The 19,099-nt window shown below is 47.4% G+C and overlaps 4 protein-coding genes across 4 annotated transcripts; 2 read left to right on the top strand and 2 right to left on the bottom strand.

Moving 5' to 3' along the window:
• Positions 1–5,566: 5,566 nt before the first annotated feature.
• LOC127769431 (NDR1/HIN1-like protein 2) lies at positions 5,567–6,665 on the top strand. The gene has a single exon (XM_052295014.1). The coding sequence runs from the start codon at positions 5,718–5,720 to the stop codon at positions 6,333–6,335; it is 618 nt and encodes a 205-aa protein (XP_052150974.1). The 5' UTR covers positions 5,567–5,717; the 3' UTR covers positions 6,336–6,665.
• Positions 6,666–8,859: 2,194 nt separating this feature from the next.
• On the bottom strand, positions 8,860–10,755 carry LOC127769278 (probable aspartyl protease At4g16563). The gene has a single exon (XM_052294812.1). It carries the CDS (start codon positions 10,556–10,558, stop codon positions 9,083–9,085), a length of 1,476 nt encoding a protein of 491 aa, XP_052150772.1. The 5' UTR covers positions 10,559–10,755; the 3' UTR covers positions 8,860–9,082.
• Positions 10,756–12,971: 2,216 nt separating this feature from the next.
• LOC127769520 (ribosome biogenesis regulatory protein homolog) lies at positions 12,972–15,689 on the top strand. The gene is made up of 8 exons (XM_052295108.1): positions 12,972–13,141; positions 13,220–13,370; positions 13,897–13,948; positions 14,068–14,196; positions 14,516–14,633; positions 14,789–14,975; positions 15,069–15,182; positions 15,295–15,689. Exons 1-8 carry the CDS (start codon positions 13,026–13,028, stop codon positions 15,418–15,420), a joined length of 993 nt encoding a protein of 330 aa, XP_052151068.1. The 5' UTR covers positions 12,972–13,025; the 3' UTR covers positions 15,421–15,689.
• Positions 15,690–17,800: 2,111 nt separating this feature from the next.
• LOC127771362 (transcription repressor OFP18-like) lies at positions 17,801–18,752 on the bottom strand. The gene has a single exon (XM_052297258.1). The coding sequence runs from the start codon at positions 18,662–18,664 to the stop codon at positions 17,930–17,932; it is 735 nt and encodes a 244-aa protein (XP_052153218.1). The 5' UTR covers positions 18,665–18,752; the 3' UTR covers positions 17,801–17,929.
• Positions 18,753–19,099: the final 347 nt, after the last annotated feature.

Below are 19,099 nucleotides of genomic sequence, written 5' to 3'. Positions count from 1 at the left end.
CTCACATTAATCAGAGAAAAAGAAAAGACAGAGTCCAAATAGAAATACAATTTAGAAATAGCTGAAATTCGGAATTAAAAAATAAGGAATATTAGAGGGGAGACTAGAGTCCATATACAAATACAGTTAGGAAATAACTGAAATTCGGAATTAAAAATAAGGAATATTAGAAGTAGAGTATAGAGTCCACATAAAAATACGATTAGGAAATAACTGAAATTTGGAATTAAAAATAAGGAATATTAGAAGTAAAGTATATAGTCCATATAGAAATACAATTAGAAAATAATAGAAATTTGGAATTAAAAATAAGGAATATTAGAGGTAGAGTATAAAGTCCATATAGAAATACAATTAAGAAAAAAAATAGAAATTCAGAATTAAAAAATAATAAATATTATAAGTAGAGTATAGAGTCCATATAAGAATTTAAAAATAACTCAAATTTGGAATAAACATAATAAAATTAAATAAAATTAAAAGTAGAGTTTACAGTCCGTATAAAAATATAATTTACAAATAACTAAAATTCGAAATTAAGAAAAACATGGGAAGAAGAGCTTAAAGTCAATATAGGAATACACTTTAGAAGTAACTGAAATTCGAAACTAAAAATTAAAGAATATTGAAAGATGAGTTTAGAGTCCACATAGAAATACAATTAGAAATAATAAAAATTCAGAAATAAAAATAAATAATATTGGAAGAAGAGCATAGAGTCTATATAGAAATACAATTTATAGAAAATTCGGAATTAAAGAAAGAAATATTAAAAGACGAGTCTAGAGTCTATATAGGAATATATATAATTTAAATAAGGAATAGTAGAAGTAGAGTATAGAGTCCATGTAGAAATACAATTAGGAAGTAATAGAAATTTGGAATTAAAAATAAGGAATATTAGAAGTAGAGTATAGAGTCCATATAGAAATACAATTAAGAAAAAAATAGAAATTCGGAATTAAAAAATAAGGAATATTAGAAGTAGAGTATAGAGTTCATATAGGAATTTAAAACTAACTAAAATTTGGAATAAACATAATACAATTAAAAGTAGAGTTTAGAGTCCGTAAAAAATACAATTTACAAATAAATAAAATTTGAAATTAAGAAAAAAATGGGAATAAGAGTTTAAAGTCAATATAGGAATACAATTTAGAAGTAACTGAAATTCGAAATTAAAAATTAAAGAATATTGAAAGATGAGTTTAGAGTCCACATAGAAATACAATTAGATATAATAAAAATTCAGAAATAAAAATAAATAATATTGGAAGAAGAGTATAGAGTCTATATAGAAATACATTTTACTGAAAATTCAGAATTTAAAAAAAGAAATATTAAAAGACGAGTCTAGAGTCCATATAGGAATATATATAATTTACAAATAACTAAAATTTGATATTAAAAATAATTAATAACTAACACGTATATAAAATACAATATGAATATTACACATTAGCAATTTTATAAAGTTATTGCAAAATTTAAAATTATGTTGTCATTTTAATATATTTGAATAATATAATGAGAAAACATATATGCTATTATGTGAGAAAAACATACTAGTTATTAATCAAAGGAAAAGGAAAATTCGTGGTGAAGTCTTCACGCGTCACGCGTCTTTGCGCGATAAATTGACTACGAAACGATTGCTTGTTTGAGCTAAACAGCTCAATACCCGGTAGAGTTTGGACGAAATTTCCCGTTGAAACGCTAAACAAATCTATATTGAAAGCGACACGTGAGCGACGTGGGCTTGAGTGAATCGAAGAAAGTGGCAAGCAAGCGCGGCACAAGCGAACGTTTCAACGGTGACGAGTCGCCCCAGATAAACAATGCCGCGCGCCCCCCCGCCGTTGCAATCAGACACGTACAGCGCAGCAGGCTGTGTCCCTGCGGTTTATACTGCTTCTTCCTCATTGATTTTGGGGTTTGTTGGAATCATGCCACCTTAATTCGGTAAAATTTGAGATATGCCACCCGTATCTCAATGACATGTAGGACCCACATGAGTTAATGACATGTGTGTAAGGGTGGCATATCACAAATTTTACAAAATTTGTGTGGCATGGTTCAAATTTTCCCTTGATTTTGGGTGCGCTCGTTCCTGCGGGCAACCGTTCCTGTCAGCTCGTTTTTTTCGCTCGCTTGCTTTCCAAACTGTTAAACGGTGTATTTTTTCAAAAAGCTTATACATAAAAGTTGCTTAAAAAATTCATATTGATTTATTTTTTAAAAAAAATAGCTAATACTTAATTAATCACGCGCTAATAGCCTTGTCGGTGATATGGGCCCGGGGGTATCATGTTTAGAGGGAAGAGGTTGCCCCCCAATGCCACGTGGCCCTCCCTCAAGGGGAGTCAGGCCCGAGGGGTGGTGGCGGCCACTCCCTGATCGAGACTAGAGGGAGAAGGCTGCCCCAGACGCCACATGGCCCTCCCCCGAGGGATCGGGGAGCCCGACCCCCTCTCTAGGTCACCACGTACGGTGGGTTAGGTGTCCGCCTACAGGTGCCCACCTACCCGCATTTATGGCGACCCGAGCGGTCGCGCCACGCCGCATTTAATGTGGCGTGCAGTGTACTCAACCGATCTGTGACCGGTCGAATCACCGATGGGACTGGGTAGTGCACCTGTGCGCTGCTCGTGTGTTAGATGTCGGGGAGTGATCTCCTCCACCAGGGAACCGTGAGGCCCCCCTTTGTGAGTTCAGCCGGGGGCAGCGTGTGAGATTCGAAGGCTTGGTGAGCGAAGCTGTGTGATCTTGAGGGGGTTCTATCCCCCAAAGACGATGAGACAAAAAATGTTTATACAGGTTCGGGCCGCTAAGTAGCGTAATACCCTATTACTGTGCTTGATTGATTGAGTGTAGAACACAAGTGCTCGGGGTTGCGAGACCCAAGTGCCGGTTCGCTCGGAAGTCCCCCCCTCTCTCACTAGGCCTGGACCTCCTTTTATACCTCAAGGGGTTACCACATTGGCCTAACAACCTAACTTCGTCGAGAAGTATTACAATCTTTGCATTAAATGCATGTCTTGTTCCTTAACTTTGAAGCCGCATACACGTCGCCTCGGTCGTGGGGCCTACCAAACCATGCCGCCTGACACGGGGGGCGCCCAAGTCATTCACCATTTAATGGGTGAAGACTTCTGGGCTCCTATTACACCGGGAAATGGGAGCCTAGCTTTGATCAGAGCGGGAGGGCCGACTCCGGCTGGGATAAGAGGATGAGAACCTCTCACCATCATTATTTGATGGGACATGTCAGGCTGCACGCCGCCTGACACACGAGCAGCGCACAAGCGCACTAGCCAGTCCCATTGGTCATTCGACCGGTCACAGACCGGTTGAGTACACTGCACGTCGCATTAAATGCGGCGTGCCGCGACCGCTCGGGTCGCCATAAATATGGGTAGGTGGGCATCTGTAGGCGGACACCTAACCCACCGTACGTGGTGACCTAGAGAGGGGGTCGGGGGAGCCCGACCCCTAGTCACGGGAGGGGGCCGCCGCCCCGACCTCGGGCCCGATCCCCCCTCCGGCAGCCTCCTCCAATCTGTCTTTGGGTAGGAGTGGCCACCACCCCACTTCGGGCCTGACTCCCCTTGGGGGAGGGCCACGTGGTATTGGGAGGGGCAGCCTCCTCCCTCTAAACATGATACCCCCGGGCCCATATCACCGACAGTAGCCCCCGGCGTTAGCCCTGACCAAAACCTTTCCCAGGTGGTCAGGGTTGACGCCAATCTACTAGTCAGTTGACATGTGGGCCCGATCTTCTGTCCTATCATTCTAGGAGTTGGGCGGTGGGAGTTTAGTCACGTTCATACGTCGCCTTAACTTCCCACTTTCCTCCCGATTTCCGAGGCGCTGTGGGCTCGGGAGTTTAGCCCGTACCTTAGGCCGTGAACTTATTTCCTGTATATACTCAGCAAAAGTTGTTAGATTCTCTCGGGCCCGTGACCTTATGCCGCGTACCTTGCTTGCCCCTACCTTTTGTTAACCTCTGTTTGCGTTCTACTTCATCTACCCAAACGATTATTTTCACGTGTGTGAGGACTGAACTTTCCATAGCCAGCAATCTTTACCCGCGATCAAACTAGGCTGGGCGCCGTAGCCAGCCGGCGGGGCTAAAGCTAGCTGCTGCGGAAGAGTCAGCACAGGGGGCCTGGGCGTCGACGGCGACCAGAGCTCGACGCAGGGCTAGGAGAGAGCTAGGAATCGTAGCCCCCACACTTTTAGCAAAGAATCGTTTAAATGGATGAAGCGAATACAAACTTTTTGTTACCAAGGGAGGTAAACCAGCGCGCGACACGTGGGTACCGCGGGACCGCGAGGAAGAGATGGGCGAGAGATAAATATAAGCAATAATAATTCTATGTGAGAGATTATCTTCACGCGAGTGCGAGAACTAAACTTTCCATAGCCAATAATCTTCACCCACGATCAAGCCAAGCTGAGTGCTGTAGCCAGCCGGTGGGGCCAAAGCCAGCCGCTACGGAAGAGCCAGCACAGGGGGCCCCAGACGTCGACGACGCCCAGAGCTTGACGCAGGGCTAGGATAGAGCTAGTAATCGTAGCCCCACACTTATAGCAAAGAATCGCTTATATGAATGAAGCAAACATAAACCTTGCTTGCATGTCGCGACCTTTTAAACTTTTAGCTCGAAGAGGGCCTCCCATCATGGGTTCCCAACCATTTTGGGAAGCCTGCGACCACTTAGCAAACGAGGTCAGGTTCCCACGAGCCTGTGTCCCCATGCTATACATTCTGTTTGTTCTTTCCTTTCGGTGGCCTCCTTCCAATATCTCATTTCCTGGTGGAGGAGTTCATTCTCCGATAAGCCTGCTCCGTTTTTCGTGCCAAAAGGATTATTCCCCGTCCCTCACTCTCGATTGGGCCCTTTATTTTTCAACTTGTCTTCACCTGGTACGGCGTCAGCAAGGACTAAACATCCATTAACAAAAAAAAACCTTAAGAATTTTTTTTAGAATAAAACCTTAAGAATTTGATATAATCTTGATCATCATGGGCAGAGTTTGGGATGCGAAAATATTAGCGATATCCTCGTGGTAGTTGCTGCAGCAAAAAGAAATTGGCCTGCAAAAGCGTGGCGCGTGTTTTTTTTTCTTTTTTTAAGGTATAGGACAAAACAAATAAAGCGAGAGTTCCCTGCGTTTGAAGTGGTGTCCGGTCAAAGACCAGGCATCCAGCGGAGCGTGGGTTGGGGTCTCAACCACCAGCCAAACGCCGCCACAACGGCTACAACTCCACCACACTCCCCGCATCATCAGGGTCGCACACACACACCACCATGTCATGTGCCCGCCCACTACTACCACTTCGCCTCCTTCCCATCGAGGGCGAGGCGATCACACCACGACCCGGCCAAACTTTGTTAACCCAAACCAAAAAACAACAACACCTGCCAATTACTCCTCGCGGTTGCTGCCGTCCTGCAATGCAGCCGAGGCTATCAGCAGTTAATCGGCCACGCGCTTTACACAATTATAAACGCGTCGTTGCGACCCCGACCTGGAGTACTTATAACCCACCCGATCCACCACAAACACGTACACAAACCACAAACCCGCATCGTCTCCTCCTCCTCCACTTGTTGTTCAATTCCCCCCTCTCTCTCTCTCTCTCTCTCTCTCTCTCTCTCTCTCTCTCCGTCGCAGATCTCGGCAAGGGGGCAACAAGGTAGGAGGCGGCGATGGGTTCGGCGAGCCGCGCGGTGTCGTGCCTGTGCTGCCCGTGCAAGTGCCTGGCGTGCGGCCTCTTCAGCTGCCTCTGCAGCATCCTCATCTCCCTCCTCGTCACCCTCGGCGTCCTCGCCCTCATCTTCTACCTCATCTTCCGCCCCCACATGATCGCCGCCACCGTCGACTCCGCCGCCCTCACCCAGTTCACCCTCTCCACCAACTCCGCCCTCGCCTACAGCCTCACCGTCGACCTCACCGTCCGCAACCCCAACAAGCGCGTCGGCCTCTACTACGACAACGTCGAGTCCCTCGCCCTCTTCGACGGCCAGCGCTTCGGCTACGCCCCCCTCGACTCCTTCTACCAGTCCACCGAGGCATCCACCAAGCTCTCCCCCGCCTTCAAGGGCCAGCAGCCGCTCCAAGGCGACATCACCGCCGCCAACTTCAGGTCGCAGCAGTCCGCCGGCAAGTTCGACATCGAGGTCAAGCTCAACGCCAAGCTCAGGGTCAAGGTCTGGGCCTTCAAGGTTCCAGGACCCAAGGCCAAGATCAGCTGCCCCATCACCGTCCCAGCGTCCGCCCCCAACGCCCCCGCATTCCAGCGCACCGACTGCAAAGTCTGGTTCTGATTTCGATGGTTGGTTCCGCTTCGCATTTGGGGATTACTATTAGCCAGCACCGCTTCCAGTATGGACGGATGGATTCTTTTGTTTCTTTCGATTTGTTGACGAGGGATTAGCTCGCCGGATGTTGCTGTACATCGCTGTGGTTTAGGTGGTTACATATCTTCTAGCCCTTGTAGCTAGCGCTTGTCATGCACATATTATCGATCCATGTCTTGTTCTTAGTTTTTTCCCCTTTCTTTTGGGTACGGCTTACTTACTGCTGTTCAGATCATATATGACTATATGTTGGTTGATACATTCAGAGATTTTATTCAGGTTCACCTATTACTTCTATGAGTGACATCTATTATGATTCCTTGGTTGATTCTGAGTTGTGCCACTTATTACGAGTGCCTTCTTACTGAGATACCAGTGTTCAATTGTTCATACATCAGAGCTTCTCTGCTTTTTTTTTTCATTTGTTGGATTGATCTTTGTCACGGGCAAGCCGTGACGTGATGAAATTCACAGGTCAGGTGAGCACCCCACATAATCGTATAATGAAAAAGTTTCAAAACTTTACCTTCAAAAGAAAGAAAGAAAATCGTTTGTTTCAGAAAGAGCATCTCCTTTTCACTTTTCAGTGCCTCTCCTCTCCTTGGTGCTGGTGGAGTGGTGGATGGATATCTATCCAAGTCTTGCCGAGGATTTTCCTTTCTTCTAATGGTTGGAACTAATCCAAGTGTGGGCGTGGTGACAGCGATTCTTTTGTGTTTTTATTTAGGTTTGCGTCGTTGTCATCCAAGCATAGAGACACAAACAACATCGTCGTTTTCATTGACGGATGCACTCGCGACAGGTCAGCAGCTTCTGAATTCGATATCCTTCTAATTAGTCAGGGCACTTGTGCAGTTGTGCAACTAACACCCGGCTTTCAGGTTAGTAGCAGTTTGCCAGTTTAGCTGCTTTAGCACGATAGCGCGTTACCGATTTCCTGTGAAGCAGGCAACCAAATCAAAACTACTCGGTGAAATTATTCGTGAAAATCATTAATTAAGAAGTGGTTGGATAATTCTCCAGTACTCGACCACGATTGACAAGCAGGACAGCGAAAAGCACATATGCCGCATACATAAACGTGTGTGCCCCGGTGCTCTGCTAAATTCCAACGACAACGATCGGAATCACATGGAGATAGGATGCAACTAAAACCTCATCTGAGCAGCTCACCTGTTTTTTTTTTATTCCTTTCTTTGATAAGATTACCTAAACACCAGTAGAAACACAAAAAGGCTGGTAATAACTATACCATGACAAAGGGGGGGAGGGGCAAAGAAATCGCTTGTGTGCTTCTTCTACTGTAAATATAGCCATTGAATTTATGGTACAGACGGTGCAATTGCAGTATGGTCGTCGAAATTCTGGTTTCTATGGCCAAAAAAATCTTTCTTGTGTGCTTCTCTCCCACTGTAAATATAGCCACTGAATTTATGGTGCAGGCTGTTCAATTGCAAAATGGTCGGTCGAAACTGTGGTTTCTGTAGCCAAAAGAAACTTGCTCGAGATGGAAACACCCAGAAGAATATTCACAGAGAGAAAGTACGTTCTGTCTAAACAGAGGCGGACCTGTACCTCTCGTTCTTTTGGGCCTTTCGGCCTCGTCTCCTCCTTTTGGGCTGTCTGTACTACGGGCCTCCCCTGGTTCCTTCAGAAATACTGGGCTTACTGTTGAGGCCCACAATACTACAAGAATATGGTGAGCCCATCTTAGCATGGGCCTCATTTTTTTCCTTTCAAAAACATCTAGTAGTACCAGCAGCAGAATAAATTCAGTTTCTGTTCTTTTTGTTGTAGTACAACTTTGGCTCAGTTGGCCACTTGGCAAGAAATTATTCTGGATTTTGAATCATTCCTGTAGAGAGAGCTGGTGTACGGTGCGAATGCTATCCTCCATACTCGTTTTTTTTTTATCATATTCTACTCCAAGAAAAACTGCTATAGCTTTCCCCCCATATGCTCTGGTCTAGGACACGTCCATCAGACATCAGTACTGTATGCACGGGCTGGCGGTAAATGCGAAAAGGGTACCACACTACCACTGCATATGTGAAGCAGACACGTAGTAGTAGCGACCCTGCAGCTGCAAATGGGCGGCACATGCTTATATTTACACCGCCACAACAGTAACGTGAGTTGTTGGTAGGATAATTCTAGAGCTCCATCGGTCAGAAGCAGCAATGAACCCATCGACACAACACGTACCAGATTGCACCCAAAAAAAATCGCAGGATCTAGCGATCTCAGATCAAACACTTCGAGAATTACACTACCAAGAACTCGTACAACAAGAGAGGGGTAGAGTAAATACTCTCTCGTGCTTTCTCTCTTTGCCAAAGCAAAGCAATCCCAAAAGGAAAAGATACAAACATCGTCTTTTCCCTCGTCTTTTTCTTCATTCCGCTTACGGACACTAATAATGGAGTATCTAATCTGCCTTTGCAACCACAAACTGACGGCGAACGCATCCACACACGCCACGGCCACGCCATTGTAAAAAGAGATTCACATCGAGCTAGTAATATCTTATTGTTCATAAAATGCGCTTCATCTCTAAGCTCGCTCTAATACGGGACTCGCTAGCTAATACAATTACTACTAGAAAGCTGCATAAACGCACAGCTTTATCATCAACTAACTTTTTTTTCGTACGTGGAGTACGTAATTAATTAACTCGATCAGCACAAGCCCCCGCCATTGCCATGGATTGGAGCTTACGACGACGAGGCGCATTGCTGGCGCCGGAATCCGAGCCTCTCCTTCTCCAGGTCGTACTCGATGTAGTAATTCTGCTGCTGGAAGCTCCCAAGAATGATCGCCGGCCCGCCGGAGGAGACTCCGGCGCCGCCGGAGCTGGTTGGGACGTCGCTCACCACGGCAAGGCAGATGGCCTCGGCCATAGCCGGAGCGCCGCCGCTCGGAGCCGGTCCGGCCACCACGAAGTAGTTCTCGACGGGGAGGTTCATGACGGAGCCGCCCTTGAAGTGGAGCGACATCTCCGGCAGCTCCATCGTCTTCGTCCCCGGCGGCATCGCGAAGCAGGGGCTGAGGCCGAGGCCCTCCTCCACCACCTTGGACCGGCTGTACCTCCCTCCCACGGCCGCGACCACCGCCGCCGCCACCGGCTCGAACACCGTGCGGTCGAAGTAGGAGAACGTCGTGCCGGAGTCGACGATGGCGCCTCCCCCGGCGCCCCCGGCGACGAACGCCCTCTCCGGCAGCTGCACGCTCTTCCCGCCCACCGTGATGGCGGTCAGAGCCAGGTAGTAGTAGACGGAGTACGGCGGCCTGGCGCTCGCGCTCCGAGCCAACGGGGCGTACTGCATCCCGACGCCACCGTCCTTACCACCCGCGCCGCCGAGGATCAGCTCGCCGCTGACGGCGGCGTTGTCGTCGAACCGGCGAGACAGGAGGCAGTAGGAGAACTTGGTGAGGCCGAGCTGGGACGGCACAGACGGCGCGCCGCGGCCGAAACCGGCGAGGCCAGACGGCGGCTGGTGCACGGACGCCAAGCTGCAGCCGATGACGAAGTTCCTGACGGCGCGGCCGGGCGTGCGCAGCGTGTCGGAGATGAGCAGGCCGGCGGTGGATCCGGAGCCGTAGACGACGAGGTAGGGCGGGCAGACGTTGTTGGCGTTGGCGTTCCGTGGCGTGCAGTTGGCGCCGGGGCAGGAGGAGGCGGCGCGGCAGTCGGAGAGGTGGTCGGGGGAGTGGATCCAGAGGCAGGAAGGGTTGCGGCAGCCGATGAGGCGGGAGGAGGAGGAGTTCTTGGGGTGGAAGACGTGGAGGGGGGAGGCCGCGGAGAGGGAGGAGCAGTTGCGGCACTGGTAGGAGGAGGTGCAGGGGACCCAGGAGAGGTGGCTGCCGGTGTCGAGGAGCACGGGGAGGGGTTGCGGCGGCGTGCCGAGGGAGACGGTGAAGGCGTAGCCGCCGTAGGAGTGCGGGTAGAGCGAGGCGCGGACGGACGGTGGCGGCGCGGTTCCTTGGCGCGAGCGCGGGCGCGGGCGGGCGAGGTGCGCGGCGCGGGCGAGGGAGGCGGCGGCGAGGCGGGAGAGCGGGTGATGGTGTGGATGGTCGGTGTCGGCGGGGACGGGCGGGAGGTTGCGGTAGAGCGGGAGCGTGATGGCGGTGGAGAGGAGGGGGAGGAGCAGCAGCTGCAGGAGGACGACTAGCGGTGGTGGATTCGCCATGGTGATGTGCGCGTGTTGATCGATCGGCAATGCAGGGTAAGCTAGCTGCTGCCTACGAGCTCTCTGTGCTTTGCTTGTGTCTCTCTTAAACCGGGAAGTGAGAGTTTTAAGAGTTGAGCTTGATTGCGGAGGGCTCGGTTTGGCATATGTGCTTCGCTTGCGTTGGGTTGCATTGGTGGGGGCCGCACGCTCGATCGGTTCATGGATTTGATTTGGGATGCTCGATCACGGGCGCGGAGACATGGATGGTGAACGGTCTCCGCGGATGGAGTCCTAGCCGCGTCGGCGGATTCACGATCGGCGCCGCTCTCTGTTCCCACGTACGCGCGCGCGCGCGAGATGGTCGGTATCGGCCATGCCACGCTTTCACGTACACTTGAGCCGCGCGTCCACAGAAACATGATGGATAGTAATTAGTGCCACCAATGCATGTGGCACGCACTCGGATGATTGGATAGTAGCGCACCTATTCCTCCCTTCCAGACACTAGAAGCGTAGTACGTGCCCTGCCACTTCGGGTTCTTATCATCAACACCGCCATGTGATGCTGCTGACGAATTCATATGCGATGCTTCTGCTATATGCATGTTCTTCTACCGCGCATCTAATTAACGTCACCCGTGAAATTAGAAAGGATTAATTCATCCGTCCTCCGCCACGACTGCTGCAATGAGTATCGCCACCACACAGTACAACTGACAGCCATAAAGACGAAATGATATTGCACCTTCAATGCACATCTACCGCACACCCCAGCAACGCATCTATCCTAGCCAGTCTCCATGGACGTACACAAACCAACTCGTACAGTAGTCATCCTTCTTAGAAATTTCCCGAGGCGACAACTATCGACAGGCAGGAACCGCAGCTTTTGTTTATTTCTCTCCACTTTCACCAATTCACCATGCACGCCTTACTTTTACTTTTTTTAAAAAAAATATAGTACATCTTTGGATGGACCCGAGCCGTCCATCAGATTAGATCCAACGGACCAGATGTAATGGGAGCTGCTATATCATAAGATCCCGTTCGAACGGTATGATACCAAACAGAGATCGGATTTTGATACCTCATCGTATCAGCCGATACTTATTGGTATCATATATGATACTTGTTGATATTGTATCTGATACCCTATCAATGCTAGGCTAGTACTCCATCCGTCTAAAAAAAGAAAAACCCTGATTTCCTTGCCCAATGTTTGACCTTCCGTCTTATTTAAAAAAATTATAAAAAAAATTAAAAAGACAAGTTACGCATAAAATATTAATCATGTTTTATCATCTAACAATAATAAAAATACGAATTATAAAAAAATTTCATATAAGACGGACAGTCAAAGTTAGACACGGAAATCTAGGGTTTGCCTTTTTTTTATGGAGGGAGTAGCTGATACCCGGTTAGTACCACGTCAGTATCTTTTTTTTCTCCCCCTCGATATGTTCTCCGATGACAACGACGTGCTGCCCAGTGACGTACTACCTCCGTTTTTTAATAGATGACGCCGTTGACTTTTTCTCATCTGTCTGACCATTCGTCTTATTCAAAAAATTTACGTAATTATAATTTATTTTGTTATGAGTTGTTTTATCACTCATAGTAATTTAAGTGTGATTTATATCTTATACATTTGTATTAAAATTTTTGAATAAGACGAATGGTCAAACATGTGAGAAAAAGTTAACGGCGTTATCGGAGGGAGTATCTCTCATCTCCGGCGAGAGCGACGTGCCCCTGTTGACGCGGGACTCTTCTCCGGCAAGACCCCCTTCCTTCCCCTACCTTCCTCTTCGGTGACGAACTCTCCACCTCGCGTAGGCATGCTTCATTGTACCGGAAGAAAGCACATCGTTTTGCCGACGAGAAGCTCTGGATGTGCAACAAAAGGCTGGAGCAAACTGGCTCCCCAACCCACACCCTTATGGAACCTTGCAACACCAAGAACGTGTCATACACAAAAACAAAATCCTTGACCAACGAGCGCTGGGGCTCGCCAGCCTGATCGCCGAACGCAACCATAGCCATCGCCGCCCGTCGCACCGCTCCTCTCCTACCGTACACCCTGGAGAGATGGGGAAGAGAGGAAGATGGAGAGGAGAGAGAGGGCCGCTGACATGTGGAGGCCACATAGATACCATTCGCCATGTCAGCTAAAAATTGGTCACTATATTGCAGATGGACCAAAATTTAACATGGTATTGTGAATCGAGGGATATGCTATACATTGTATTTCTGTTGAGGGATGAAGTTCACACTCGGCAACAACTTAAGGGGCCTAAAGTGAACTTATTTCGTGTGCATATGCCACCATTTTCTCCGTGGGCCGTCAACGTTGATTCACATGGCCCATCTACTAGGCCGCAGCCCAGCCTACTAAACCAGTAAGCCCTAGCTCCGAACAACCCCTCGTCTGTCTCTCTTCCCCAAACCCTCCACCCCACCCGCCTCCTCGAGCGACGGCGCAGCCATGGCGGAAGCAGCAGCAGCACCTCCCGCCGCCGCCGCCACCAACTACGAGGTGGACCTCGGCAACCTCATGGCCTACGACCCGTCGCATCACCTCCCCGCCGCATCCTCCTCCAGGTCCGCACCCACCGCCGCTACTGCTATTGTGCCGTGCTGCTTTGATTCCGTGACCAAGTTTCCCGGGGTTGCGCGCAGGGAGGAGCTGAGGGAGGAGTGCCTGCGGAAGGGGACGGAGCTGGCGCAGGCGGTCGCCGACGCCCTCTTCGCGCTGCCGGCCACCGAGGACCGCGACGGCCCCATGGTCCGCCTCCCGCCGCCCACCACCCGCTTCCCCCGCGGGAAGCATGTAAGACCCGAACCTATCGCTTGCATACTCCTCTCCAATCTTTGTGATCTCCCAAGTATCATTTGCTGCTGCTGATCTGCTATAATCATGTATGTGGAGCCCTAAGCTTAGCTTCACTAGTGTGATTCGTTCGTGTGAATGAAATTGATACTTCGATAGTTCTCCTTGTATGGTTCACATGGTTCTCCTTGCTGACTTGCTGCGGCCATAACATTGAGATTCTCACATGTTCGTACTGTTATTGAGTCTTGTGACGGAATTTCGTAGTTATGTCCAACTTGATGCAGCTAAAGTTAGCTCTATATGGTGTCAAATCTTAACATGTAACTCAAGCGGCTGGCACAATGTTTTTGTTCTTGCTTATCTAGTTTTTTGGACAACACTAAATCACTAATCCATAAGAGTAGAAACATGCTGAGCGAACAGTTCTTTATATTGATGTGTGCATGTACAGTCACATATACAGACTGAAGAATACGATTTATTGCAGTGTTTCACTTCTTTAACTTATATTTCTTGTCTCCAGCTACCAAGGCCGAAGCCCCCTACTAAATGGGAGCAGTTTGCGAAGATGAAAGGTGAACTTTTTTAAAAAGCAAACGTTTTGTTCTTGTTGTTGCCTAATATTAAATGTATGTTTTCTCATTAATGTCCATATGTTCTCACTTCTCGATGGATATATGAATGCTACTTGCAGGGATCACAAAGCACAAGAAGAACAAACGTGAATGGGACGAGCAAACTCAAACCTGGAAGCGGACTTATGGCTATGACCGTGTTAATGATGATAAAGACATTCCAATCATTGAAGCCAAGGCGACAGATGGTTAGTAATTTGTCTTTCTTTAACTACCCTCTTCTGTGACAAGGATATTACCTTTTCCTTTGTTCAATAGCCTATTGCAGTTATCAATGCTACACACTCTTCTTCTTATATACAACATTTTGTTTGTTTTAAAGCTAGCGCTCGTACACTACTTTAGTTGACCATTTCTAAATATTGAATGCTTGCCCTCAATTCATCTTAGATAGAGTCATTTTCTTTTTGGGTCCTTGTTTGCAATGACACTTGTTCTGAAATATGCATGTCTCCTAATCCTGATTCACCAATCTGATACCCCTTTTGTTATAACTTTTCGCTACAGAGCCTGGTGTTGATCCTTTTGCTCAAAGAAGGGAAGATAAGAAGAAGCGTGTTGAAAAGCAAGAAAAGAATAGACTAGAAAACTTGAAAAAAGCAGCCAAAGTTGGTGCTTTGCCTAGGTTGTTATCCTTTCCTAGTAGACATTGTATTTATCTTGTACATTCCTTTTCTGTGTTGGTAAACCAAGAGCCTTGTGTAAATCTGCAACGTAAAGTACATTTGTACAATGGCAGCTCAAGTTTTTCATATAATATGTCTTTTTTTTTATTTGCAGTCATATACAACTTGCTGCAACAGCGTTGCCTATCACGGGAACTAAAGCAGACATACCCAAAAAATCTAGAAAGAAAGATCTCGAGGATGTTGCTGGCATGGCTTCATCAGCAACAGCTAGTGGTGGGAAGTTCGATGAAAAATTGCCTGGCGAGAAACCTCCAAAAAATCCTGGCAAACATAGAAAGGTTTTTAATCTGAAGTTCCCTGCCTTTTATGTGCAACTATGCACCATTAAAGGATTTTATAAGTGCATTATCTGAATTGATTCTTTTCTGCAGTTCCTCCCTGTTGTTGAAGGAAAAGGAATGGGCAACCAGGAGAAACAGCAAAATGACAAAATCTTGAATGCTCTGCTGGCCAAAAGTTCTGAGGATCAAATGGATGTTGGCAGGGTAATATTCAGGATTAAATATCTTGAACTAATCTGTATATAATTTATTATCTTGGTATTGCCATTTGTTGACGGGGTGAACTAACAGCATCTATCTAAAAATTTGAAACCAGGCAATTACGATGTACAAGGTGAAGAAGGAGAAACAAAGGAGGAAAGATAAGGAAAAGTCTTCTTCATCGAACAAGCTGAAGCCCCAGAAGAAAACACTCAAGAAATCTTCGAAGAAAAAGGCTTAGGTTAATTACATTCTTCGGACCTGCTGTAGGAGGTGAGCATAGTTTTTGAGACTCAAGGAGAATTGGCAAATTTTGCTGTCTGTTTGTCCAATTTGAACACATCGGAGAAATCTTGTTATTGCAATTGTTGGTTATGATGTAAGAACCTGAATGCTATTATAACATGGTTGTCATGAATATGCAATACACATGCATTATAATTTCAAAAGTTCTGGAGTTCGTTTTGGTAACTTGTTATCAATCTAAAGCAAGGAACAGTTTTCTGATCTTATTTAGTTCTTGGATTTTGGTACCGTGTAACTGTGTATGTAGTACTTAGCAGATATTTTTTATCCTCACAATTACCTGAGTTGAAATTGATATGCCTATAATTTTCTAGTAAGGTATTGAATTTGCGAAATTCTGTTGTGTGTTGTTACCAAGCTACTGTGTCGTCCCTCTGAATTAATCTCAGGACCACCACGCATAAAACATGTTAGATTTGACCTCCATTGTAAAGGTGAACATTTGTCTGTGTGTGCAAAATATGGTGTGGTCACGACACTGGGGAGTAGCCAGTAGGGGAGTAGATCAGTAGATTAGGGATGGTGGTGGTACCAGTTCGAATTAGGCTCATACAATTGAACGACAATTCGCTGACATACTACCAACCTCAGATTTGGTATACAGGAAGCATGTTGTTGAGATTCTGTGTTAATTTGCACTAGTGGTAGACCAGCATGTCTGTGTGTATGTATAGTTGATTGCTTATTCCTTGGAACAGCATATGATTTGGGCGCTGTTTCTGCCTCCCCTTGGGCAGTGTTGCCTGGTCCTTGCCATTCATTGTAGCCTCTCCCATGGTATCTTTTCGGTTGTAGGGTTGGGGCGTTTGCCAGTAGAGTTCGCCGCTATCGCCCCCGTGATTTCCTCCCAGGATGCCACCAAAAACAGTTTGCTTTCTGCTGCCACTCATCTATGATTCTATTCCAGTAGCCAAGTTATCTTGTTAGCTTGTGGAGATATCCTTTTGTTTCCGAGAGAAGAGAACATCTCAAACTTGAAATCTGCATGCAACTATTAAGGAGATCGGCCTGGGGATCACTGGTTTTGGAGTGTGGAGGAGTGCAAGGGCCCCTGTTTTTTTTTCTTTTTCTTTTTCTGATGATCGATGCATGCCATGCTGCTATAGCTGGGCCAAGAGCTGCACTGTTTCGGCTAGGCTGTTGTGGTTTGGTTGAGGCCGCATCAAACAGTGTCGTCTTATATATTGGTGCGCCCACACATGCAAACAAATTTCTTGAGCCCGGCTTCGTGGTGCGCCATCCAAATCGTAGTGTCTCCATTTTGGCGTCTTTCACATGCACACCCTATCATCCTTTCCTTTCCATGCTCAACCAAGTCATGGGTAAATAATATATACGGCCTTCAGTTAAAATTTGCCAAAGTTGTTTTCTTTTCTTTTAGAAAAAACACAATACATATTACGTATGCTCGTATAAACACATGTAGCTATGAACATACACGCACACACTATCTCTATAAGCACGTCTCTGAAGTTGATTTGAGCGAGCTAGTTAGGTTATTGCTTTGTTTTTCGCACAACACTCAAATTTGTCGAAGTTGATAGGCGTGGGGATTTTGAAATGTTGTTACTTCCTTAGACTACCCGCGGCCATTTTTGTCGCGAGTGGCAGGTAGTCTGCAGAGGTCACTGAAAGAGTGAAGCAGTACATACTACTAGCTGCCATGGCATTTCAAAATGAACTTCTGCTGCGTCTGAGCCATGAGTCCTGCGTTCCTGAACCCCAGGGTGCATGAGGGAGTAGTGAATGGATGAGGCAGTACTACTTAACAGTAGTATACCCGCATCTTACAATAGAGCGCGTTTCGCGAGAATAGCATATTTTTGGTATGTACGTATGTCCCGTTTAAATTTCACGAGAAAAGTATGTTCAATTCCAATGTGGAAATTAACATGAACATTTTCTCACGATCTAAATTAGAGGCTCAATTAGCCCTCCTTTCAAATAGAGGAGTTTCAAAAGTTCGTAAAATTACTGTTCTCTAAAGGAGCCCTTGTAAGATCTAAGATGAATTTGGGCATCATTTAAGAACACTATATCACGAAAATCTTTTTTTTGACAGTGCAATGTGTAGCGCAAGTTGTTGATAACATGATGGATAGATTATATTAAGACGATGCAGGAGAGAAAACGACGGGTAACAACTAGTGCACGCAGAATGGAGTACGTAGTACACATTGACATTTGACAGGTGAGGACGAAATCTCGATCTCTCGCGGCAAAGCAGCAATATACAGCAATGCATCTCACTCCAACCCAATCAAACACACACACACACACACACCAGTCAACACTGCTACAGCATCAATCATACCATGGCCATGGCATACATTATGCATGCTTCCAAGATCAATCAATCAAACGTAGTCTCTCGCTTAATTGCTCTACCTAGCTAGCTAATACAGTAGTAATTATTGTGCTCATGGATGAGCTATAGCCTTAGCTTAGTTAATCTGGCTGCCTTTCTGGAGAGGCAGCTGGAAGGCGGAGGAGGAGGCGGCGGCGGAGGAAGGAGAAGACGCGAGCGCCACGACCAAGTCGACGAATGCTCCGACGATGAAGCCATGGGTCTTCTTGCCGTTGGCCCTCAGGTACCAGCCGAGCATCTCCTCCAGCCACCCCCAGTCATGGCCCCCGCCACTCATGTGGCTCATCACCATCTCCTCCATCGACCGCCGGAAGTCTCCGTACGGGTCGGCCGAGTCGATGGACATCGCCGTCGCCCCGTCGAACGCCGCCGCGTCGGCGTCGACGGCGCGTCCCTTGACGACGATGGAGCTCGTCGACTCGGGCTCGAAGAAGAGGCGGCGGTTCGACGACCGGAGCCCGCGGATGATCACCTCGTCGTCGTCGTCGACGACGTCGTTGACGGCGGAGGCGGCGGAGGAGTAGGAGCGGCAGGTGGAGTGGTCGTCGAGGAAGAAGGCCGGGTTCATCACGCTCGTCTTGTAGACGCAGTAGTCGTCTTCCTCCTCCTCCTGCTGCCGCCGCCGCTTGCTGTCGTCGTCGTCTGCGCTTGCTGGGGCGTCGTGCCTGGCGAAGGAGAGCGTCCTCGCCTGCGTGCACGAAGGCCATTGCCACGACGACGCCGTGCTCGACGACGACGACAGGCTACAGGCATCATTGCCGCCGCCGCCGCCAACGCCGAGGAAGAGAGAGGCAACAAGCTTCCGAACCATGGCTAGCTAGCTCCTAGCTAGCTTACGTGCAGCTAGCTGTGTGAGAGTGATCGATCAATGGATGAAGCTTAAGCTAGGCTATGTCGGATGTCGCTGTAAACTGAGTTGGCTTTTTGGTCGGAGCGAGCTGAGCTTAGCTGTGCTTTTAAAGAGGCTGCTGCGGCGTGTGCAAGTAGCTATCAAAGATGCGAGCGAGCGAAAGCCTGTCTTCTTCTTCTTCTCTTGCATCGCATGTTGTTTAATTAATTAGCAGCTACCTGCACTTAACACGTCTAATCTAATATGCTAGCTACCCATCACACACAGCTTAATTGGCAGCTACTGATACTAATGCTACTTAATTATAACTGAAACTTGTATGTTGTCGGTTTACGCTGCAACTGGAGCATAAAAAAAAAATGTACGCATGCAGGTAAGGTAAGGTACCAAGTACGT

This window comes from Oryza glaberrima, chromosome 4 (assembly GCF_000147395.1).
Source record: "Oryza glaberrima chromosome 4, OglaRS2, whole genome shotgun sequence".
NCBI lineage: Eukaryota > Viridiplantae > Streptophyta > Magnoliopsida > Poales > Poaceae > Oryza > Oryza glaberrima.
The sequence above is the reverse complement of the archived record's forward strand: the minus strand, read 5'-3'. Positions and strand labels throughout refer to the sequence as shown.